General features: G+C 38.9%; 1 protein-coding gene across 2 annotated transcripts in view; it reads left to right on the top strand.

Moving 5' to 3' along the window:
* The window catches only part of adamts17 (ADAM metallopeptidase with thrombospondin type 1 motif, 17), a 170,850-nt gene that overhangs the window by 68,232 nt on the left and 76,361 nt on the right, over positions 1 to 26,257 (top strand). For both annotated transcript variants that reach the window (XM_049465461.1, XM_049465460.1), the window contains exons 8-10: positions 7,681 to 7,786; positions 15,105 to 15,245; positions 22,333 to 22,483. In XM_049465461.1, the coding sequence (XP_049321418.1) occupies positions 7,681 to 7,786; positions 15,105 to 15,245; positions 22,333 to 22,483 (398 nt within the window). The remainder of the gene's footprint in view (positions 1 to 7,680; positions 7,787 to 15,104; positions 15,246 to 22,332; positions 22,484 to 26,257) is intronic.

Here is a 26,257-nt window from a genome sequence, read left to right on the forward strand (position 1 = left end):
TTGTTTTGGGTGTTAGTGGAGGGCATTAGAACCAAATAAAGGTACGTTTTAAGTTTACGCAATCCCTGTGTCTGTGTATCCGTATGCGTCCTTACTGCCGGGTCACGGTGGCCACGCCCCTATCCCCAGGGGTACCGTCACAATACAGACATTTTATCTTTTAATCCAAAATATCTGAAATCGCTACTCATTTCTGAACTGTTTATCCGTCTTACCTTTGTTACCGACGCCACAGACTAACCCTCGCATATTTTATAAACATTTAATCCAAGGACTGAGCTTGTACTGAAAATACTTGGTGGAATAAAGCATATATATTTATCTGGAAATAAATCCTACCGATCCTAAAAATGGGCAGGATCATCGCTCTCCGGTGAGGATCTGTGATTAATAGTGGAAAACAATAATAATCTCTCCTTTAAAGTTTCTTCTGTGCATTATTTCTCAATTTTCTGTCACAAACCCGCGTGAAGTATAGTCCAGTTAAAGCTAAAGTGTAACGCAATGTTAGAGTTGTAGAGGTTCCTAATGGTGTTCTGCATTAATCCCTTCTGTGCAGCTTGAATATTTTCAACAGTTACTGTAGATTTCACAGTGGGGTGGAATGTTTATAGAACATCCAGTATCATCCCACATACAGCTCTGGAAAAAAATAAGATATCACTTTTGATCAGTTTCTGAATCAGTTTCTCTGATTTTGCTATTTATAAGTTCATGTTTGATAAAAAGAACATTGTTGTTTTATTCTATAAACTATGGACATTTCGCCAAAATTCCACACAATTGCAAAAAGATGCAAAGAAAACAAGTTCATATTCATAAAGTTTTAAGAGTTCAGAAATCAATATTTGGTGGAATAACCCTGGTTTTTAATCACAGTTTTCATGCATCTTGGCATCATGTTCTCCTCCACCAGTCTTACACACTGCTTTTGGATAACTTTATGCCTTTACTCCTGGTGCAAAAATTCAAGCAGTTCAGTTTGGTTTGATGGCTTGTGATCATCCATCTTCCTCTTGATTATATTCCAGAGGTTTTCAATTTGGTAAAATCAAAGGAACTCATAATTTTTAAGTGCTCTCTTATTTTTTTCTAGAGCTGTATTGTGATAAATTGTATCGTAACCCCTTAATAATGATATATATTGTATCGCCAGTTTTTTTTGTCTATTCTATTAATAGAGTGGAAGCAATAATTGCTTTCTTTTTTGTATATTAGGGTCTTAAGGGGTTAATTAGCAATATTCTCAATCCACTTTCACATTACATAACCTTATGTAACCTTATTTTAAACCAGAGCCTCTTTGGTCGTCTCTGTGAACGTTTAACACATATGGAAACTGTACCTCTTTAATATATTCCTCATTGTTCTGCACCAGCCTGTGAGACGTGTTCCAGAAGTGTTCTAGAGTTCTGTAGTTGTAAGCAGTGTACGTAGCCGTGCTGCACCAGTTATGGTTTATAATGATTTGTTGTTTTTTTTTGTATAAGAAAATAACAGCGTGTTGCATGTTAGTACGTCTGAAGCATCACGGCTTTGATTTTTTGAAGTAAAGTTGGCAAAACAACTAGAACATATTAGCGCTGCGATTTCCATCTCCTGCCTTCAGTTCTTCAGTTCAGGCAGGCGGACATTTTTTTATTTATTTTTTTTAACCAGTGTTCTGATAATAAACAGCTGTCTTATTTTAAAAAGAAAATGATGTGTGTGTGTAAAAGAGAGAGGGAGAGAGAGAGAGAGAGAGAGAGAGAGAGAGAGAGAGAAAGAAAGTGTTAACCGCATTAAATTGAACAGTGTCTCTGGCCACGTCACCAGTGTGTGTCTTTGATTCTCTGTCTTGAATACAATTCATATGACAGTGTCTTTTTCTAATGTGATTTATTCACACTGGGTAAAGTGAGAACACATGTGGCACCGTTTCAGTCTCAAGGCAGGATGTTGAGGGGTGGGGGGGAGGGGGGAGTTTGGTGGTGAGGGGTTCCAGTGTGCAGCTTTAGTACTTCATGGTCACTTTTACACACTATACTACATATAAAAGTTATATGGAGTAACAGAGTAATGTACGTAAAATAGTTCATTTTCCTTTATAAATCACTGGTTGTTCTGAACAGCATTTTCAGTTAAATATGTCATATAGCAGATGAACACAGTGATATTTGAGAAGAGAAATGAAGTTTATAGGATTTACAGAAAGAGTGCAATAATTCTTTAAACTAAATTAGGCAGATACATAAATTTAAGCACCCTAACAGAAAAATTACATTAATATTTAGTAGATCCTCCTTTTTTTTTTTTTTTAGAAATAACAGCCACTAAACTCTTCCTATAGCTTCTTCCAATGAGAGTCTGGCTTCTGGTTGAAGGTATTTTGGATCATTCTTCTTTACAAAGCATCTCCAGTTCAGTCAGGTTTGATTCAGGTTTCTGATCATGAACAGCGCACTTTAAATCACACCACAGATTTTTAATAATATTCAGGTCTGGGGACTGAGATGATCATTCCAGAATGTTGTACTTGTTCCTCTGCATGAATGATTTAGTAGATTTAGAGCAGTGTTTAGTGTTTAGGGTCGTTGTCTTGTTGAAGTGTCCAGCCCCGACGCTTTAACTTCAACTTTCTTACTGATTCTTGAACATTGTTCTCAAGAATCTGCTGATATTGACTGAAATCCATGAGACCCTCAACTTTAACAAGATTCCCAGTACCTGCACTGATCACACAGCTCCACAGCATGATGAACTCAACCACATTTTACTGTGGGGAGCAGTAAAGTATTTGTTTTGGAATTCTGTGTTTTTCTTTTTCCTCCATGCATAAATAATCGTCCTCCAAATAACTCAAATCATTTTAGTTTCATCAGTCCACAGAACCTTATTCCAAAATGAAGCTGGAAGCTTGTCTAAATGTGCTTTAGCTTTAGCATACCTGAAGCGACTCTGTTTGTGGCGTGTGCTCAGAAAAAAGACTTCTTCTGCATTACTCTCCCACACAGCCTCTCCTTGTGTAAAGTGCACTGAATAGTGAATAGTGAACGATGCACAGTGACTCCATCTCACCATCCTTCTCCTCTGCTTATCTGAGATTTTTCTTGTTCTGCCACTTCAGGTCTTAACTGGAACTGTGCCTGTGGTTCTTTCATTTCCTCACTTTGTTCCTCACAGTGGAAACTGTCCACATTTGTCCACCTTAACCCTTTCTCAAAACCTCCCTTACCTAAATTTAGTTTAAAGAATTATTGCACACGTTCAGTGAATTCTAAAAACTTCATTTCACCTATCGAATATCACTGTGTTCCATTTTACCTTCTTCAGTTTGGTGAGCTATTGTCCATGTTTGGCTAATTGGCTGATTGACTAGCAGTAATGCAGACTCTTAAACAAATACATCCTGGAACAAATACCATATGTAGAAGTTATGGCCTTTTATGCACTGTAGGCTCAGCTCGCTAATTTTTGTGTCCCAAAAAAAAAAATTCCTGACAAAATATACATTTTTCTTAATATGAAGTCATATTCATCATCCACGCACCATTGATTCCAAATTGGCTCACGTCAGTCACAGATGGAGCCTCAGAAACAGTGGGTATTCATGATTTTCCCAAATGAAATCTTTGGAATTGTTGCTTTTTCAACAAAAACCATCTGGGTCTGATTTCTTTCTCTTGTCATTGATTTAATTTATGGCGGTCCGGGGCCAAGTGAGGCTTTCTGGGTAATGTCCAGTAACAGACACAGACCAGGTGCATGAGCAGACACGTTGAAAGGCTATACCCAGTGATGCGACAGCCCTTTAAGATGTCGTTTCTATTGGCCGACTGCGAGATTGATGGGGTTTTAAAAGGCTGAGTTCCTTCGTAGGTACCCTGTTACAATACCAGATGAAATGATCTTTCATCAAAGCTCTCTGTTGACCTGGGAATAGATTTATCCCCATTCTGGCTGCGTTAGCGTCTTCTGCAGCCGGGCAGATTTACTAGCGTATTGAAAATGTTTTAGCCAGCTTCTAGTTGCAAGGTTTGGAGAACGTCGCACCAGCATTCTTAACTGTACAGATTGTTGTAGTAGGTTGGGCTGGACAATAATTCAATAATTATTGTATGTTGTTGTAGAACATGTAGGGTGCTATGATTTCTGCAATGCAGAAATGTAATCACAAAATATAAACTCATTCAGATTTTGACATATAATATATATATATATATATAAATATATATATATATATATATATATATATATATATATATATATATATATATATGTAATCCCGTTAACTGAGGCAAGTGAGCCTTGCAGTTCTTTAAATGTTGTTCTGGGTTCTTTTGTGACCTCCTGGATGAGTTGTCCATGCCCTCTTGTAATAATTTTGACCATATTATCCAGCACTAGGATAAAGTTACATTTTTCCGATTATAGTTAAACTAACTGTATATAAACTGTTATACTCTTATAATAAAATTTGTGTATATTTTTTTATATTTATATTTTTGCTTAATCTCCTCTGGTCTGATCTGCTGTTTAGTAAAAAAGGGTTTAGTAAAGCAAAAAAAAAAATCTAATTCTCATGATTGATCACTGAACCCGGAGGCAGTTCTTCAGTTAAGACATGTTTGATATACTATATAGAATACGCACAAAAGTATTTGGCCACCTGCTCATTCTGTGTTTCTTCTAAAACCAAGGGTTTTAAAATTTTAAAACGTTTAATATTTTATTTGTTTTTATTTATTCGCTGGTGTAGAGCATTGATTAGGTCAGGGTGTTGCTGGATGACCAGCAACAGTTTCTGAATCAGTTTCTCTGATTTTGCTATTTATAGGTTTATGTTTGAGTAAAATGAACATTGTTGTTTTATTCTATAAACTACAGAAAACATTTCTCCCAAATTTCAGATAGAAATATTATCATTTAGAGCATTAATTTGCAGAAAATGAGAAAAGGCTGAAATAACAAAAAAAGCTTTCAGATCTCAAATAATGCAAAGAAAACAAGTTCATATTCATAAAGTTTTAAGAGTTCAGAAATCAATATTTGGTGGAATAAACCTGGTTTTTAATCACAGTTTTTTTCATGCATCTTGGCATCATGTTCTCCTCCACAAGTCTTACACGCTGCTTTTGGATAACTTTATGCCTTTACTCCTGGTGCAAAAATTCAGATCAGTTTGGTTTGATGGCTTGTGATCATCAATCTTCCTCTTGATTATATTCCAGAGGTTTCCAATTTGGTAAAATCAAGGAAAAACATCATCATTAAGTGGTCTCTTATTTTTTTTCCAAATGTTTTCAAAATGTTTATTTAGACTGTCTGTCACCAGAATTTAAAAATGACAACCATTATTACTACTGTATAAAAATTATTTAAAAAAATAATAATTGGAACTTATTTGTTTATGGTAAGATATTTTGCATAAATTGTAAGTGAAGTTTGAACCTGTATTATGTATAAAATTCTTAAGTATTGGTAGAGCACAAACAATATATATTTTAATCTTTAATGTTTGATCAAGGGAAAAATAATTGAATATTTGAGTGAATTTAGTGTATTTTCTTCCATTTTAAAGACCTAATGTTTTAAAATTAGCATCTCTAGCTAAGAGATTATGCTTATTTTTGAAGGATACAGTGGCTTCTATTTATTTATCTTTTTGCATTTTTGTCTTTTTTAGATCAAACTAACTTTAATATACAACAAATATAACCTGAGTAAATATAAAAAGCAGTGATCAGGCCTGGTTGTGGTTAGTAGTAAAATTGAACTCGGCTTTCCAAAAAGTGTGATTAATCACAGTTAAACACTTTTTAAACAGTGCTCGATTGGTTTGGATTTTTTTTTTTTCGACTTTAATAAATAAATTAATAATTTAAAAAGTGCTTTTTATATTTACTCAGGTTATATTTGTCTGATATTAAAATGTTTTATAATCAGATAAAATTTCAGTATGACAAAAAAGCAAAAACAAGAGATCTGTAAGGGGTCAAATACTTATATAACTCACTGTACACTGTAATTTATTTACTGTATTCTGCATGTAATGCCGTCATATCTCTCTGAAAGTAAAATTGGCACAATCCACAAGACAATTCAAGTGGCAAACTGCACTTTGGCCCCCTGCACTATCATCACCTCGTCTTCATCTGCCATTGCTTCACATAATATATTGGCCATTAAATCATTCCTAGGACAGCGTTATTAAGGGGTGATGCAGGTTCATAGTGGGAGATGCAGCGGCATGTCTGTGCTCTTCTCTGGAGAATTGCTATCTTACGTAGCCTCCCTCCTTCACTGCAGCTACCCAGGCTGCTGAATCACACCACTGTAATTGCCATAGAAATGGGGTCAGTATTACAAACCTCCCAGGCATGAGAAGGCCAAGGAAGCGAAAACAACACTCTGAGAGCCGGAGTGAAGTTAGCAGACCCGCGCTGGAGCGTCCTTCACGCCGCCTCATTTTGTCATTTTGTATAATCAAGTTTTGAACATTATTTTCTGGGGACGAAAAACAGGCCCAGAGAAACATCTGGTCGGGAGATAGACTGAGAGGAAAATAGGCTTTGTTGGTTTGGACAAATTGTGAGACTGCATTAAGCTGAAGTACGGTTAAGTAGTGTTGTAGTCAAGACCAAGACTGAGACCAGATTAAGATTTACAAATAAAACTAATAAAAAATAATCATCTCTATTTATCAAAATTATGCTTAATCTGTGTCTCTTCTAAAACTTCTATTCTTATTATAGAAAAAAACATCACATTTTGAATATTTTAGCTAGCTCATCGCTAAGGTTAGCTAGCTCGTCATTAGCTTTAGTACTCTCCCCGGGAACATTAGTATTTTAGCTAGCTCGTCGCTAAGGTTAGCTAGCTCGTCATTAGCTTTAGTACTCTCCCCGGGAACATTAGTATTTTAGCTAGCTCGTCGCTAAGGTTAGCTAGCTTGTCACTAGCTTTAGTACTCTCCCCGGCAACATTAGTATTTTAGCTAGCTCGTCGCTAAGGTTAGTTAGCTCATCATTAGCTTTAGTACTCTCCTCGGGAACATTAGTATTTTAGCTAGCTCATCACTAAGGTTAGTTAGCTCATCACTAGCTTTAGTTCTCTCCCCAGTAACATTAGTATTTTAGCTAACTCATCGCTAAGGTTAGCTAGCTCATCACTAAGGTTAGCTAGCTTGTTACTAGCTTTAGTACTCTCCCCAATAACATAAGTATTTTAGCTAGCTCATCGCTAAAGTTAGTTAGCGCATCGCTAGCTTTAGTTCTCTCCCTGGTAACATTAGTGTGTTATCTCGCTTGTTGCTAAGGTTAACTAACTCGTCTCTAAGGTCAGTGCTCTCCTCGATAACATTAGTATGTTAGCTAGTTCGCTGCTAACATTAGCTTTCTCACTAGTTTGTACTTAACTATCCTTTTTTCTAAGTGTCTGAAAAAATGTATCATTGTCCCTGAGGTCTCTGTTATCGAAATGTGGCAGAATTCACATTCTGCTGAATGTTTCTTCTTTTGGGAAGTCCTGCATACAAATTCATGATGATTTACTTAACCAAAGAGTATGATTCCAGCGAGCCGTGCTTGTTTTTTCACTGTTAGCCAATCTGTGTGCAGATTTTATTCACAAAGAAAAAGGATTCATTGAATGATAGATGCTTTTCCCCTGTTCACTCTGGTGGGATTTGTTTTTACACAGGCATCGCCTACCTGGGGGGCACCTGCAGCTCCAAGAGGAAGTGTGTGCTGGCAGAGGACAATGGACTCAACCTGGCCTTCACCATCGCCCACGAGCTTGGACATAAGTGAGTACTAATAATTCCAGGTTCACAATTTTACCCCAGTTTTTCAGTCAGACACAGTTTTTCATCGATTGCCGTCAAAAACTTTGCTTGGAGGTAAATCAGTGAGCTCTCGCCGCTCGCACAGTCACATAGTGTGGACTACTGAAAGACGCTCACCGAGCCGCCACCGACGGAACGCTAACCAGTCGCAGACACCTGGCATGCTAGATATCTGACCTAGCCGGTGACTGGGAGTTAGGAGCAGCGGCTACATACTGCATAATGGAATCCCAGAGAAAGAGAGAGAGAACCACAGGTCAAAAACACATCAGAGCCGTTTATAGAGAGTCTGAACACTTTCTATTCCCCCTGTTATATCAGTAATTTACTGTTAAACTCTAGAAGGATCTCGTGAATAAGTCCTTTATTAATGCAGTTAAAAGCCAGAAACTTTGAATAAAATAAAAAAAAATGAACTGCTTATTATGAGTATTTCTTAAATTTTAGAAAGTAGAATAATATATTTTACAAAAAAACAAACAAACAAAGAGTGACTGTACATTAAAGTTTATCTACAAAAAAAGGAGCTGATCCTGGAGATACAGGTAGAGCATGTTTAAAAGGCTTCTAACTGGAGTTTAAAAACGATAAAAAATTATGTCTGTGGTACTGAAACATATGATATAGTTCTGTATTGAGGACATAAATTGAAATTTATGATCAGACATTTATAAACTCTTATTTTAGTCATTTGCTTCATATGAACCCATTTATTCTGAACTCATTGCAAGTGCGTATATTCCTTTTTATAGAGATTCTCTGGCATGGCATCACTAGTTGTCATGTAAATTTAAGTCTGGGCTGGCTTTTTACAACAGTAGTGGCATAAAGTTATCCAAAAGCAATGTGTAAGACTGGTGGAGGAGAACATGTCAAGATGCATGAAAACTGTGATTTAAAACCAGGGTTATTCCACCAAATATTGGTTTCTGAACTCTTAAAACGTGTTTTCATAAATGTTATCAGTAGTTTATAGAATAAAACAGCAATGTTCATTTTACTCAAACATAAACATATAAATAGCAAAATCAGAGAAACTGAAAGCTGTATGTAGAGAAGGATTGCCAAAAGATTAGGACCCTCTGGAGCAGATAAACATGAACCTATTGACACCAGCATTGAGCTCTAGACCAGTGGAACTCACAGCTTTCTCTTGGAATGATAAATGGTGCTCCAAAACTTTTTGGGCAATAAGTTATGGTGTTAGAGAAAATATATCCAAATATCCTGATCTCACCAAACAATCTCTCACCAACAAAATCCTTGACATTGGAAAAAAATGTAAAAAAAAATCACGAGCAGGTGTCCGGTGTCCCAGTACTTTTGTCCATGTAGTGTATATAATCCCTATGTCTACACCAGCTCCGTCTTCAGGTAGCCATTACTGTTTTCCAGAAGAGCGGTGTCTCATTATTCTTACTGGACTGAAGAAACCCTCCTTTGACAGGCCAGCGCGGGGCAGCCAACACCAAACTCACCTGAAAATATAGCCAAAGCTAAATTAGCGTTAGCGTGAGCTTTGTGGTGCTGCCAGCTCTGCACAGAGTTATCTCAGCGCGTGCTCCAGCGGCGTCCAGCAGGGTGGCGAGGGCCTAGCAGGGGCTTTAAAGGCTGGCAGCAAGAGCTGGCCTGCGGAGCGCCCGACTGGTGCCGAAACCAAGGGAGCACTTAGCAGTGTAGCAGTGCCATGATGCTAAAACACACACACACACACACACATCTTTCTCACACACACATACACACACAAGCCTCCATTGTGCTCACTCAATAAAACACCTATTAAAGTGAGAATATGAGGGTTTTAAATGGACCACTGTTTGTGTAATATATAAGCTGTAATCTAGTGCGTTATGGGGTTTGTGTTTTAGGGTTTCACCTGGATTAGCAACAAGGCTAAATTTGTCGACTTGACATTTACACGCTCAAGTACGCGTTTATGAGCGCCACGCCTTGGCATCTGCGCCGCTCTTTCAGACATCTGACTGGCGCAAAGCGTGAAAAGCCCTTGTTGTCTTTGAGCGCTCTGCTGGAACTCATTGTCTGATCACTGTCTGATTATCTAAAGCTCCTTCAGTGGGTGCAGTCATTCGTCGCCATTAAACGCAGGTTGGCCTTTTACTTCAGCATGCTAGAGTAGCCAGGTTTTATTACTGTCTCTGATTTACATTTCATTACACAGCCATTTGTCTCGCATCAGCAAGATTTCAGATCCATTAAATGCTCATTTGTTTTGAGGAGCTGCTGAAAAAAAAAAAAAAAAGTAGGCAATTATGGTTGGAGATCATAAAAGCCTAATCTCTCAGTACTGCCAGGAAGCCAGACGTGGAATTGAGCCGTGTTGAGGAACCAGTTGAAAATGTTTTTTTTTTCTTTTTTTCTCGAATGCAGAATAACTCTTCGTTTCCTCGCTTCACTGATTGGGTTCATGTTGGAGTTCGGCCTCGCTGATTCATTAGGATTTTATCTTGCTAATGTGATCGTTAGTCAGTGTGGAGGGAAAGAGCTGGGGAAGTTCAACATTTCATAATGACTGGATTTTGTACTCTGTGAGTAATTCTGTTAATAGTAATAAGAATTGTGTTTACATAGTAATAGAGTAATAGAATAAGATTGTGAAGTGGCATTTAGATAAAGAATTGGCAAGTGTGGGACATGAAGCCTAAAGGTTATAGCAGTGGCCTAAAGTTTTGAGAAGTAGCCTAAAAGTAGCCAGAAAGTTATAGTAGCAGTTTTTAGGTGTGAACATTTTGGAAAAGTATCTGAAAAACGGCTTAAATTTTGGAGAAGTGGCACATATTTTTAAGAAGTGGCTAACAGTTATAAAAGTGGGCTAAAGGTTAAAGAGGTGGGCTAAAGTTTGGAATAAGAAGTGGTTTAAATGTGTGAGATGTAGCCTAAAGGTTATAAAAGTGACGTAAAGGTTAAATATGTGGGCTAAAGTTTGGAATAAGAAGTGGTTTAAACGTGTATGATGTGGCCTAAAGGTTAGAAAAATGGACTAAAGGTTAAAGATGCAGGCTGAAGTTTGGAATAAGAAGTGGTTTAAACGTGTTAAATGTAGCCTAAAGGTTATAAAAGTGACGTAAAGGTTAAAGATGTGGGCTAAAGTTTGGCCTGGAAATTCAATTCAATTCAATTCAATTCAATTTTATTTATATAGCGCTTTTTACAACAAAGGTTGTCACAAAGCCGCTTTACAGGAAAAACAGGTCCACGCCTCTTATGAGCAGCACCACAGAGATGCCAATTTTATGGTGACACAGTGGCAAGGAAAAACTCCCTTTAAGAGGAAGAAACCTTGGAAGGAACCAAGACTCAGTCCGAGGAACCCATCCTACTCGGGTTGACCCGCTCAGTACAAACAAACAACAAACAAATAACAGAACAAAAACAGTACAGAGAATTAATGTGAACTATGGCTAATATAACAGGTACTAATTTATGAATATAAGAATGTGATGGGCACAAACTATAGAGCTATGGCTAATACAGAAACAGATACTGAGTGTGTTAATGGTAATCAGTGCAGGGTTGCAGAGCCGGAGAACAACACAGCGGGCAGTGGAGAGCCAGGCTGGGAACATCAGGAACAGGGCATCTCCATACATGTAAAAGAGATAGATAGAGAAAACAGAAAGGAAAGGAAGAGAAAAAAAAAGCAGAAGTTAGAAGGGTTGTGTAATAATTCTGATGAGTAGAAGGACAGGGCTGATTCCTGAAAGCTGGAACCACAGACGGACACATCCAGGAAGACCGGCCGGCCAGGCGTCTCAGCACATGTGAGAAAGATAGAGAGAGAGAACAGAGAGGGGAGGGAAGAGAAAGGGGTTAGAATGGTTTTATAAAACTCTGCTGGAGTGGGATGGGCACTGGTAGCAGCAGCTCAGGACATGGGGAGAGAAAGAGAAAGCAGATGATTAGGACAGGGTTTATATTTGCTGGATAAGCTGTAAGAGGAAGAAAATTGTAATGAGACATTACTCAAAAGCTTGAGCAAATAGAAATGTTTTGAGTCTAGATTTAAAGATTGAGAGTGTGTCTGAGTCCCGTATATTAATAGTGAGGCTATTCCAAAGTTGAGGAGCTTTATAAAAGAACGCTCTTCCTCCTGCATAGTTTTTTCTAATACGCGGGACTAATAACAGGCCAGCGTCTTGGGAGCGGAGTGAACGCGGCGGATTGTAAGGAGTAAGGAGTTCCTGTAGATAATGCGGGGCCAGCCCATTAAGGGATTTATACGTCAGGAGAAGTATTTTATAATCTATACGAAATCTAACAGGTAGCCAATGTAGGGATGAAAGAATAGGTGTAAAGTGGTTTAAAATTGTGAGAAGTTGCTAAAGATTAGAAAAGTGGACTAAAAGTAAAAAATGTGGGCTAAAGTTTAGCCTAAGAAGTGGTCTAAATGTGTGAGAAGTGGTGAGAGGTTAGAAAAGTGGACTAAAAGTAAAAAATGTGGGCTAAAGTTTAGCCTAAGAAGTGGTCTAAAATTGTGAGAAGTTGCTAAAGATTAGAAAAGGCTCTAAAGGTTGAAGAGGTGGGCTAAAGTTTGGAATAAGAAGTGGTTTAAATGTGTATGATGTGGTAAAAAGGTTATAAAAATGATGTAAAGGTTTAAGACGTGGGCTAAAGTTTGGCCTGAGAAGTGGTCTAAAATTGTGAGAAGTTACTAAAGATTAGAAAAGTGGACTAAAATTAAAAAATGTGGGCTAAAGTTTAGCCTAAGAAGTGGTCTAAACGTGTGAGAAGTGGCTAAAGGTTAGAAAAGTGGACTAAAGATTAAAGATGCAGGTTGAAGTTTGGAATAAAAAAGTGGTTTAAACGTGTGAGATGTAGCCTAAAGGTTATAAAAGTGACGTAAAGGTTAAAGATGTGGGCTAAAGTTTGGCCTGAGAAGTGGTCTAAAATTGTGAGAAGTTGCTAAAGATTAGAAAAGTGGGCTAAAGGTAAAAGATGTGGGCTAAAGCATAGAGCAGTCAGCTTGGGGAAGGAAAATTTTAAAGGTCTGAAGAACCATGACTTGATGTACCAATTTTTATTTTATTATTTTTATTTCTGATTTTTCCCCTTTTTCTCCCAATTTGGATATCCAATTGTCCCACCCCTTTGTGCGTCCCCATCACCGGTGACGCCCGTGACGCCAGGTTCCGATTCATCCTCTCACAGACGCTTCGTGTCGCCCAGCGCCACCTTAAGTATGATGGGGAGAGAGCGCCATCTACCCACCCCAGAGGGAGCAGGGCCAATTTTGCTCCCTCTGAGCACCGGCAGCTGATGACAAAGTTGCATGAGCGGGGGTTCGAACCTGCGACCTCCCGCTCATAGTGGCAGCGCATTAGACCGCTGGACCACTCGGCGCCCTTGATGTACTAATTTAAAGGACAAATGTATTTTTTTCTATGGCACTTTTCAAATAATCATAATATTCATCATAATTTTTTGTCTATTTTTTGAGTGTTTTTAGGTTCAGTGAAATAAGTAGAATCCTAGATCTGAAGTGAGGCAGGTTGCTATATCTTGTCTGAGAAAGCTGTGTGAGTTTATGAACCTGTTCTGCTACTGTAGGCCATGTTATTACTTTGGCAGTGAAATTTGTGTGTGTGTGTGTGTGTGTGTGTGTGTGTGTGTGTGTGTGTGTGTGTGTGTGTGTTAAATCCATGTGCGATCAGCATTCACAATTGGCCTCTGAATGTGAAACCATCTCAGTACAGTACAGTTCAGTGGAGACAAGTGATAAAGATGTGAACTTATTGACCGATTTATCAGGTGTTTTCCTGCATTAAAGGCTTGAGTGGCTCCTGATAAAGCAGGGAAATCATGTTCGGCTTTCTCTGATCTCTGCTGCCCTCTCTGCGAGTCCTCTGCCTTTTATTGCTTTTATTTGAGCCGGGGAAGAAAGAGACACGCCCTGGAAATCCACCCGCCACGTTCTTTATTAGTTCCTGCGTTTCAGTGCCGCTAGTTCGTTTCTCGGTTGTTGTTTTTAATTTGGAAATGTAGGTCAGGGCTTGGGAGGAAAACGGCTGTTTCTGCTTGCCCTGCTTCACATTCTCCTGCTGTTTCTGTACAGTTCAGCCTTGAAGCAGCACTTCAGGACTGTGCTGTGCTTTTATATACCTATGCGGTGGTTGGAGAAGCATCTCATTTGCAGTTACTGGAACATAGGGCATAGTTATGCTGCCTTTAAGTCATGTTGGAAGTGCTATATTTATGAGACGAGTGCACATGAACGCTACCAATGGGAAGTTTCAGTAATCCCCATCATTACAAATTGAGGGCATGTCAAGAAAAAAAAGAAAACGTATGTGAACCCTTTGGGATTACTTGGATTTCTACATAAATTGGTCATTAAATGTGTTCTGATCATCATCTAAGATAGACAATAGACAAACACAGTCTGCTTAAACTAATACCACACAAACAAAAAATATGTTTGCATTGTTTTATTGAATGCAACATGTTAACATTCACAGTGAGGGGGGAAAAGTATGTGAACCCCTAGGCTAATGACTTTTTTTATTAGCTAAATGGAACCAAGGGTCAGCCAACCTGGAGACCAATCAATGTGATGAGAGTGGATGTGTTGGTTAAAGCTGCACTGCCTTATAAAAACACACACCAGTTTTGAATTTGCTTTTCCTAAGAAGCATTACTTGATGTGAATCATGTCCCGCGCAAAAGATCAAGCTCTCAGAAGATCTACCTTCTGAGGAATTGTTGACTTGCATGAAGCTGGAAAGGGTTACAAAAGTATGGAGAAAGTTCAGCACTGTTGCTACTCTTTCTAGGCGTGGTAAAGTCCTGTAAAGATGACTGCAAGAGCACAGCGCAGAATGATCAATGAGGTGAGGAAGAATCCTGTGTCAGGTGAAGACTTACAGAAATCTCTGGCACATGCTAACATTTTTGTGGACAAATCTACAATAAGGAAAACAATAAACAAGTATGGAATTCATGGGAGGACACTACGGAGGAAGCCACTGCTGTCCCAAAAAAACATTGCTGCACATTTGAAGTTTGCAAAAGAGCTCCTTAATGTTCCAGGATTCGAACCGGCAATCTCCTGATCATAGTGGCAGCGCTGGACCACTCTGAGCCTCTATTTAGATTTTATAAATATAATAGTGTTTTATGATATATGACATCATATATCTGATAACACCTTTTTACAGTATCTCATTATATTGCAATATATTGAATCATAACCCTGTGTCAAGATACATATCATATTGCTTATTCTTACCAAAATTTAATTTTCCCCCTTTCCCCTCTGTTTCAGCATGGGCATGAGCCATGACGACGACCACGCCACCTGCACTGGCCACTCCCACATTATGTCAGGGGAGTGGGTGAAAGGTCGTAACCCCAGCGACCTCTCCTGGTCCACCTGCAGCCGTGACGACCTGGAAAACTTCCTGAGGTGAGGAAATCACTGCCGTTTCTTAACTCCAAAAGTTCCTTCTTTTTTCCACTGATTCTCCTCCTCCTTGATCCAAAACATGATTTAGTAACATCATCCCATTAATTAAAATGTACTTATTGTACTCTATAATACATTGTGTAGACATAATACATCTTGATAAAATCCCAAAACCTATACATGATAGTAGTATATAGTGGTAATAGCGCATCTCAAAAAAATTGAATATCGTAGTTCAAGTTACTTTATTTCAGTAATTCAGTTCAGAGTGTGAAACTCGTATATTATATAGATGTATTACACACAGAGTGAACTAATTTAAGCATTTATTTATGTTATTGTTGATGATTATGGCTTACAGCCAATGAAAATCCAAAAATCAGTGTCTCAGAAAATTAGAGTCCTGCTGGAAAATGAAATCCGCATCTTCATAAAAGTTGTCAGTAGCAGAGGGAAACATGAAGTGCTGTAAGATTTTGTGGGAAAACACTGCACTGACTTTAGACTTGATAATAAAACACAGTGGATCAACACCAGCAGATGACATGTCTCTCCAAACTCACTGATTGTAGAAACTTCACACTAGACCTCAAGCAGTTTGGACTGTGTGTCTCTCCACTCTTCCTCCAGACTCTGCTCCCTTGATTTACAAATGAAATGCAAAATTTACTGATGATCAGTGATGGTTTGAGACATGTCATCTGCTGGTGTTGGTCCACTGTGTTTCTATCAGGTCTAAAATCAGTCCAGTGAAGTGTTTTCCCACAAAATCTTACAGCACTTCATGCTTCCCTCTGCTGACAACTTTTATGAAGATGCGGATTTCATTTTCCAGCAGGATTTGACACACTGCCCACACTGAGACACTGACCTTTTGATTTTCATTGGCTATAAGCCATAATCATCATCAATCAAGAATGCTTAACATAGATCACTTTGTGTGTAATACATCTATATAATATTTTTTCTCCTAAGAACACGATTTTAAATATCCACAATTAACACCGTTAACATAATGGCTGCTTGAGCAGCTGTGATTGGCTGGAAGGGTGAGCATTGTGATTGCTCCTCTCCTCTCCTCAATTCCTCTGTGTTCTTCTGGGGTAGGAGAGAAGCACTAGTAAAGGGCTTACACTCATATTGTCCACATCCGTCACAACATGTTTGCTGCCCTCTGATCCAGGCCTTTTCAGAGCATTGCACTGTTTTTATAATTACCCACAATCCCACAATGAGGTTCATCTGATTAAGCTGATGAAACCTTCAGGAGGTTCTGAATTACACCATAAACTAGGCCACTGCAATAAAAGTGTGCTGTAGAAGCAGCAGGAGCTCAGCTGATTAGCAATCAGTGACCACACACACTACTGCTAAAGCTATTAGATCCAGTGCTGACTGTCCCTCACTGTCCATTTCCTCTAATTCAATAGCATGTTTAATTTAATTTAAATCGAAGAAACACATTGATGTGTTAGATATCTGGATCCTGTTCTTATTATTTTCTATATATGGATGTGTTTTTCACTTTTCTGTCTATTTATATGTTTAATACCAAACTGACCTGATCACAATCCAGTCCTAATTGAATGTGATCATGGTACAATTCTAATTTGAGAACAATCTGAATGTTATCTGTTCAACAGTGAGTCCACTCATTATCCAATCACAATCTATAGATAATCTGATAACAGCTCAACTTCAATCCAGTCGAAATATACAATCACAGTACAAATACAATGTAATTACAGTCCATTTGTAATTTAATCTCAGGCCAATCACAGTCCGATCATAATCATCACGATTCAGTCATAATCATTGCTTAATCTCATCACTCTCTACTCATTGGGTCCTATTGGACACCCTTCACAAGGCAAGTTGCGATTCTCTCTGCTACCTTATATCCCGTCCACAGTCTATTCTTACGCCTTGCGCCCACACTGTTAAAATAGTGTCTAAGCTTAGAAATAAATCTACACGAATGGGCCTAGTGATCTGAAAGTGAGGTCTGAAAGTGAGAGCTAAAGCCGGGCTGCAGCAGAACCGACACTGTCAGCTAAAGAGCTCACAGCTCTGTTTAAATCAGCTAGTTAGCGTTAGCTATCTTGTGTAAGTAGTAACTATAGGTTTAAATTGGATCTCCGGTTGATTCCGCATTTTACCGAGACCTTAAATATATACTAGAGAAGCAAGGTTTGACAAGGCAGCACAACTCGACAGAACACTTGTTAAAAAGGGGCGCTGTTTGGGTCGGATTTTACAATATAGAGCGGACTCTGGGGCTTTGACATGGTGAAACTGCCTAAGCACCAATAATCACCAAGAGTTTAGTAGCGTTAGTTCAGCTGAAAGAAACGCTATCAATGTCACAGGGAGAGTGGTGCCGTGACAGGAAGCCTCTGCTTTCCCTGCTGCATTGATAACGTTTCTTTCCGCCGCGGAGCTTCTTACCTTGCGGTCGAGCGACGCCAAGAGACTGACTTTAAGTGAAGTTAAAGGGTTAACTTTATCTAGCACTCAGTGCTATATCTTTACAACTAAGGCTGTATCTCTAAAAACATTTTGAGTTTTAGAGCTGTAAATTTGACTGAAGGCAGGTGATGTTCTCTGCTGCAGTGCTGTTAGCCAATTAGAGGGGATATATTTGCATGTATGAATATTCATAAGCAAGAGCCGAAGTCCTGTCTTTCCTCAGAGACCAATAATTAATTGATCTAAAGCAAGGCTAAACAGAAACACCGGAGCACTTTTTTTCTCAGAAAACGGCTCACATGGCATTCATTCTTACTAGAGACTACAACTAGACAACAAACTTTCGCAACATGAAAGTGTAGGTCAGTGTCCTCTGCTGAGACGTACAAAGCACTGCACTCTTAAGATATGAATATGCCAAAGTCAGAGCTCACCTGCCTCTTAATGGCAAATGAAACACTGATTGGTGTCAGTGTTATATTTCATGTTACGCCCAAAACACACCCACCATTAATTAAGAGAATTAGGGCGCATTTTTTGTGTCCTTACGATACCAAAGACACAACAACGCTCTAAATCTAGCAAATCCGAAAATTAACCGCAGTGCTATAGATCGTTAAAATAGGACCTATTGTCTAGCCAGACACCATATGGTCACAATCCCATCAAATTAGATCACAGTCTGACTATAGTTTGATTGGAATCGCAGAGTGATCCAGAAGTCTAAAGGGAGATCGCTGCCTCGAATCCTGGTCATGCAGCTTGCCGTCAGCTGCCGGAGCCCTGAGAGTGCACAATTGGCCTAACTTTCTCTGAGTGGGTAGATGACACTCTTTACCCCATCACTCTAAAGGGTAATGTCGATCAGCACAAGGCATCTGTGAGCTGATGTATCGGAACCGAGTCAATACGCTTTCCTCCGAGCTTTAGCGCTGCTATGCTACTCAGCATCAGCAGCATTTCAAAAAGAGGCTGTGGCTGACTTCACATGTATTGGAGGAGGCATGTGCTGGTCCTTACCCTTCTAATGTTAAGGCATCACTACTAATGGGGATATGGGGGATAATTGGCCTAGCTAAATTGGGAGAAAATATTATAAACAGATTAGAAATTCTAGGAATATCTAGGAATTGTCTTAGAATCGAAATGCAGTGCTTTTAGAGCTGTTATAATTTATCCAGGCAAAACAGCATTTAACATCTTACAGAAATTCCCTTTGCATCGCACACACACACACACACACACACAAATACCAGCCACCATAGTCTTACTCTGCATAAGCAGGCTTTGCTCCAGTGGCTGCTTTAACTGTAACACAAAATTATTATACTAGTGGAAAATCAGCCTCAGCTCTCTGTGTGTGTGTGTGTGTGTGAGTGAGAAACTTGCAGTTTTCCAGTATTTGAGTAGCTGGGCTGCTTTCAATGGCTATTTTTTTACATCGCATGTCTGGAGGCTGTTAGTGTGTCAGTGATAAGAAGTTCATTCATAAGCTTCTTACTTACTTTAGTAGTAATGTGGAAAGGAGCAGGTGCTATTGAGCTACATATCAGATGTACAGTGCTGGAAAAACATTTTTTTTTTTTCTTATAAAAGTTGCATATTTTACATGCTAAATGCCTTCAGATCTGTTTACACAGTTTAATATACGCCACTAGGAACATGAGAAAACTCATGAGATTAAATAATCATTAGGGAACCGAATGTTTCCTATAACTGGAGATCAATCTTTTAGATTGCTGTTGAGGAATTCTGGCAGAGCCAGAGCCACTACATTCTAATGGGGTTCAAGTCAGGACTTGTGTAGGGATGCAGCAGTTTATTTGCTGATTAATATTAAGCTTACCGTATTTTTTGCACCATAAGGTGCATCGGATTAAAAGGTGCACTATTATCTGGTCTATTTTTATGCATAAGACGCACTGGATTATAAGGTGCATTAAGTGACACCAGTAAGGATGCCTACATCGAAGTGGACAAGGTTGTCACCATGGTTTCCCCTCTAATGGTAAAGCTGGGGGAAGCGCCAATATAAAAAAATATATATATTTCAAAGTCGAGTGCTGGATGTTTCGAGTGCTGGATGTTAATCTACACAGATTTCTCTATTAAAAACTGTTAATTTGGGTGAGTAAAACGCTTCAGTTTTTTTAAAGTAAGTTTAGATTTCCAATATTTTGTCTAAAGGTGAGTTTTTTAGTGAAGTTTCTCCAGCACTAAGGCTAGCACTGCTAATGATAATATCGCTTAGTGAAAATCTGGAAATCTAAGCTTACTGTAAATAAAATTGCTGTTTACTGTTTACCCAAATAAACAGTTTTCAGGAGAGACATATGTGTAGATTAACATCCAGCCCTTGTTTGACTTTTAGTCTTTTAGTCCTTAGTTTAACTTTAATGGTGAGACATGCTGAATTAAAAGGAAAATAATGCCAACACCCCTGTTCCTTACTAGTGTCACATAATGTGCCTTATAATGCAGTGCGCCTTATGTATGAAAATAGACCAGAAAATAGACGCTTATTGATAGTTCACCTTATAATTTAGTGCAGGGGTGTCCAAACATTTTTTGTTGGGAGCCAGAAGGAGAAATATATTTGAAGTCACGGGCCACACACTCTGTAATAAAACAAATAATGAAATATACTACTTTAAATAATACTTTTTTCCTGATTATTTCATTTACACACCATTTTACTCGACTTAATATCTTTATCTTTGACAGTGTTGTGTAAACTAAGATTTTTCAAATTGATGTTAAATTTCATGATGTCTCTTAATATTAAACTTCTTAATTACGGCAACTTTTAGACTCTTTGGCCCTTTTTCTGCGCTAGAAATGCACACTCTCTCCGCTATTAGACTCTTTTACCCCATTTTTCTGTGCTAGAAATGCGCACCCTCTCTGCTTTTAGACTCTTTTACCCCGTTTTTCTGCGCTAGAAATGCGCACCCTCTCTGCTTTTAGACTCTTTGGCCCGTTTTTCTGCGCTAAAAATGCACGCCCTCTCCGCTTTTAGACTCTTTGGCCCGTTTTTCTGCGCTAGAAATGCGCACTCTCTCTGCTTTTAGACTCTTTGGCCCGTTTTTCTGTGCTAGAAATGCGCACCCTCTCCACTTTTAGACTCTTTGGCCTGTTTCTGACACCTAGCGTTCAAACTTTGAATCTCACATTATAAAAACCTGCTTAACAGCGGGCCAACTTTCATTCTATTTCTAAAATACCTCGCGGGCCGCTCCAAAAAAGTAAACGGGCCGCAAATGGCCCGTGGGCCGTAGTTTGGACACCCCTGATTTAGTGTGTTTATAATTTGGTGCACCTTATAGTCCAAAAAATACGGTACATGTAAAAAGCCCTACACATTTTGCACTTTTCTATCTGCATGTTTATGGATACCAGTCTGTCCTACAGTGTCACAATCCACACAAACAAGCCTGTATAAGATCCTGTAAGCCTGGAAGCTCCATGAAAGTATCAGACTTCAGTCACTAAACATATTCAAACGTTCTTTCTGATTTTCTGATGTTCTGTAAACCGTGTCAGTTTCACAGTGTGGTCTGTGGCGTGTGATGATTTAGGCATGCAGTAACTGAATGCACTCTGCTGTGGGTGTATCAGTAGCGGTTAGCCGAGGCGCTGGAAATGCTGTTGTTAGCGTGCAGCCGATACCAGACATTCTCTGGAATCCTTGATGCTGTTCACTAGCGGCGGATTTGCACAGATATGTGTCAGGTGCTTATCAAAACATCTCCCCTTGGCTCTGCTTGAAAGTCCCCCGAGAGCTGGGAAATACAGCAGTACGTGTTGGAGAAATCTCTGACACATCACGCTCTGCTCGGCCTAGTTTCCAACCCCGGCCCAGGAAGACGGGGTCACAGGGGGCGTTATTTTTTTTTACAAGGAGGAAATAAATATTGTGTGAGAATTTTCAGGAGAGAAATATTTGGGGTAAAAAAGCATTTATTTGCAGAAAATTAGAAATGGATAAATATATATTTTTTTAATTAAAAGATTATTAAATATATAAAAGACTAATAAAGTAAAAGAAAACAAGTTCATATTAGTTTAGAAACAACAGTTTATATCAGGTGATTTTTTTTGTCTTCTACCTACAGTAACTAAATGTGTTTCTTCATAGTTTTTAAAATTCTTTAAAATTAATATACAATATAGTAATTAATACAAATAAAAAAACAAATATTTATAAGAAGTGTCCAAACTTGACTTGAATGGTAGTGTATAACATAGTGGCCTAGGCCTGGGATTGGTACTTGTGATAACATATATATATATTGATCTTGTTTGTTAATCAGATTCTTAACAAAACATTTATATTGTTTATTTGTAACTATATATATATATTTTTTTTATGTTTTAACAGTGTTTTTATTCTTTCATCAGAATTTCTTTAATTTAGAGTCTTTTGGTCCATTTGACATAAGCAGGTCTACATCCTGTCAAAAAGTCTCATAGTTAGAGATGTTTATGATTTTTGACATTGCTGACCTGATTATGACCCATTAATATCTAAAATATATGAGACTAATGGTCAGAAAAGACATGTTTTTCTGTGTATAAAATATATTGTTTTCTTTTCTTTTTTTTTGCCCTCATTTAGGTCGAAGGCCAGTGGTTGCCTGCTGCACACGGACCCTCGGAGCCGCTACCGGGTGCGTTTGCCTGCCAAGCTGCCTGGAATGCACTACAGCGCTGATGAACAGTGTCAAATTTTGTTTGGCACCAACGCCACCTTCTGCACTGACATGGAGGTGGGTGGTTGAGGAAAGCAGGCCTGCTTGGAGTGTGTGAATGATCGCTCGGTCATTAAGCTGCACGTTTGCTTTATTCAGTAGTTGGCTTTAGTTTTTTTTTGTTTCGGTTTTGCTTGTCTTTAGCATATTCTCAAAGTACTGTATTATTCAAGGACTCGACTGTGGGAAAATCAATGTGTTTGAGTTTTGCTAATTGCTCCAAATTTGCTACACTGGAGGCTTTCAGCCAATTATCGCTTTGTGGCCGATTTCACAACTGTAAGCAAATGCTTTCTTTTCTTTGCCATCATTAGCGTCATATCAACTCAGTACGTTAGCCAGCCTCCCAGAAAACCATATTTGGGCCATATTTAGGTGATCAACAGGCCAGTCATTGTGTCTTTGGTATTGTGAGGGCACAAAAAAATCACCTTGTGAGGCTCGAAACTTATGGAGAGGAACTACTGCCAAATTGAAAGTTGTTGCTTTTCCTCACTAACATGCAAAATACGTGTACAGTGCCTTGCAAAAGTATTCGGCCCCCTTGAACTTTTTAACCTTTTGATACATTTCAGGTTTCAAACATAAAGATATGAAATTGTAATTTTTTGTGAAGAATCAACAACAAGTGGGACACAGTCGTGAAGTGGAAAGAAATTTATTGGATATTCTAAACTTTTTTTAGAAAAAAAAAACTAAAAAGTGTGGTGTGCAATATTAATTATCCCCTTTACAGTGCAGCAATCTCACTCCAGAAGTTCAGTGAGGATTTCTGAATGATCCAGTGTTGATCTAAATGACGGATAATGATAAATAGAATCCATCTGTGTGTAACCAAGCCTCCGTATAAATGCACCTGCTGATCTGTGATAGTCTCAGAGTTCCAGGCAGGTCTCAGATACTGTTGTGAAGAAGTTTAAAGCCAGATTTGGATACAAAAAGATTTCCCAAGCTTTAAATCTCATCTAAAGGAGCACTGTGCAAGCGATCATATTGAAATGGAAGGAGTATCAGACCACTGCAAATCTACCAAGACCCGGCCGTCCCTCTAAACTTTCAGCTCAAACGAGAAGACTGATCAGAGATGCAGCCAAGAGGCCCATGATAACTCTGGATGAACTGCAGAGATCTACAAGTGACTCTGTCCGTAGGACAACAATCAGTTGTACACTGCACAAATCTGGCCTTTATGGAAGAGTGGCAGGAAGAAAGCCATTTCTCAAAGATATATATATATATATCTTTGAGAAACATTGCTCTCTTCAGATAAAATTAAAATAGAACTTTTTGGCCACAGTGCAAAACGTTTTGTTTGGTGTAAAAGTAACACTGAGCACACCATCCCCACTGTCAAACATGGTGGTGGCAGCATCATGGTTTGGGCCTGCTTTTCTTTAGCAGGGACAGATTTGGGAAGATGGTTCAAATTGATGGGAAGATGGATGGAGATGGAGAAAAAAACTTGTAGGACTCTGCAAAAGACCTGAGACCGGGACGGAGATTTATCTTCCAACAAGACAATGATCCAAAACATAAAGCAAAATCTACAATGGAACGGTTCACAAATAAACGTATCCAGGTGTTTGAATGACCAAGTCAAAGTCCAGACCTGAATCCAATCCATAATCTGTGGAAAGAACTGAAAAAAACTGTTCACAAACAAATGCTCTCCATCCAACCTCACTGAGCTCCAGCTGTTTTGCAAAGAAGAATGGGGCTAAAATTTCAGTCTCTCGATTTGCAAAACTGATAGAGACAAACCCCAAGTGACTTAAGCAGCTGTAATCTCAGCAAAATGTGGCACTACAAAGTATAAAAGGGGTGGGGGGCGGGGGTGTGGAATAATATTTTGTTCCATTTCACGATTGTGTCCCACTTGTTGTTGATTCTTCACAAAAATTTACAATTTCATATATTTATGTTTGAAGCCTGAAATGTGGAAAAAGGCACTGTATTTTGGGCATAATATAACAGGTTTAAATAAAGCAGTCTATATTCATAAACGTTATTTAACAGCGAGGGTGCAAGATGTTAAAATCATGCTGTAAGATTCATGCCGTAAAGCTTTTCTAGCTTGGGTACCTCACAGGTTGATTTATGTGCTAAAAATATCATCATCAGTTAAGCACAAAAAAGGCACTGGGCTGGTTAAAACACCAGTTTGCCTAATAGAAAATATAACGAAGAATTGACCATGTTAAATTTTTAGGTATTAACCCAAGGAAAGTTAGCTTTGGTGGGAAAGACTACACATTGAAGGTTAATCAGAGGTGAGGGAAAATGAATTTTGTTGTGCAGAGATATTTGTCTTTCTACACAATTTCAGTAAGTGATATCCCACATGGACCTTGGGTCGTCATGGTGACTGAGTATACATTAGTATACATTAACGTTTGCGGCAGGTAGTTACAGGCCTGGCGTGATTCCTGCAGTATCTGGGTTTGGAGACTTCAGAGCGTTTAGCCTTTAGCTGTAAGCTATACATCTTCTCTGCTAGACTTTGTGGAGACGCTTTGAGGTTTTTAGGAGAAAATGGGCTCTGTTTCCTGTAACCCTTCCTTTCAATAGTTCAGTAGTAGTCTACAGTACAATTTCTCAGTGAGTGTGTTTACATGCACTTAATAATATATGTTCATAATCAGATTAGTACAGTTATCAGTTTCTGTTTTATTAAATTGGAGGAAGATCCAAAAAAATTATAACAAGATCTGGATAACTTTATCTCAGTAATCAGATTTTTTCAGTACATGTAAACTCTTAACTGAGGTATTCTGCGAATTAACTGTCTAGCTCCAAAGCAAAAATCTGATTATTACCAGAATCAGGTAAACTGATTATATAATTTTAATGTAGAACCATATTTTTTGCACTGTAAGGCTCACTGTATTTTAAGGGGCACTATCAATAAATGTCTATAAGGCACATATTAAGCTACAGGTCTCATCGCTGGGTGGTGGTGGGGGGTTAAAGCTAAGCTAAGCTAAGTAAACACAACTGTAATAAAAAACTTTCTTTTAAAGTCAATCCAGCACTGGATATTAGTCTACATAGATTTCTTTCCAAAAAACTGTTTATTTGGGTGAGTAAAGCACGTCCGTTTATTTACAATAAGTTTAGATTACCAGCTGGAGCATTAGCATTAGCGGCTAATCGCTCCAGCTGTGCTAGTTGGGGTTAGGAGCAGGCTACTGGTCAATAATGCTCACTTCTGAACGAGGAAATAGCGAGGGAGGTTAGTAGGTAATGCTAATGCTGCTCCAGCAGTGCTAGCCGGGGTAAGGAGCAGGCTACAAGCCGATAATACTCCCTTCTGAACTGGGAAATAGCGAGTGTGGTTAGTGGGTAATGCTAATGCTACTCCAGCAGTGCTAGCCGGAGTAAGGAGCAGGCTACAAGCCGATAATACTCCCTTCTGAACAAGAAATAGCGAGGGAGGTTAGTAGGTAATGCTAATGCTGCTCCAGCAGTGCTAGCCGGGGTAAGGAGCAGGCTACAGGCTGATAATACTCCCTTCTGAACTGGGAAATAGCGAGTGTGGTTAGTGGGTAATGCTAATGCTACTCCAGCAGTGCTAGCCGGGGTAAGGAGCAGGCTACAAGCCGATAATACTCCCTTCTGAACAAGAAATAGCGAGCGAGGTTAGTAGGTAATGCTAATGCTGCTCCAGCAGTGCTAGCCAGGGAAAGAAGCAGGCTACAGGCTGACAATACTCCCTTCTGACAGGGAAATAGCAAGTGCAGTTATCGGGTAATGCTAATGCTGCTGCAGCAGTGCTAGCAAGGGTTAGGAGCA

The sequence above is a fragment of the Astyanax mexicanus genome, chromosome 16 (genome assembly GCF_023375975.1).
Source record: "Astyanax mexicanus isolate ESR-SI-001 chromosome 16, AstMex3_surface, whole genome shotgun sequence".
Classification (NCBI taxonomy): domain Eukaryota; kingdom Metazoa; phylum Chordata; class Actinopteri; order Characiformes; family Acestrorhamphidae; genus Astyanax; species Astyanax mexicanus.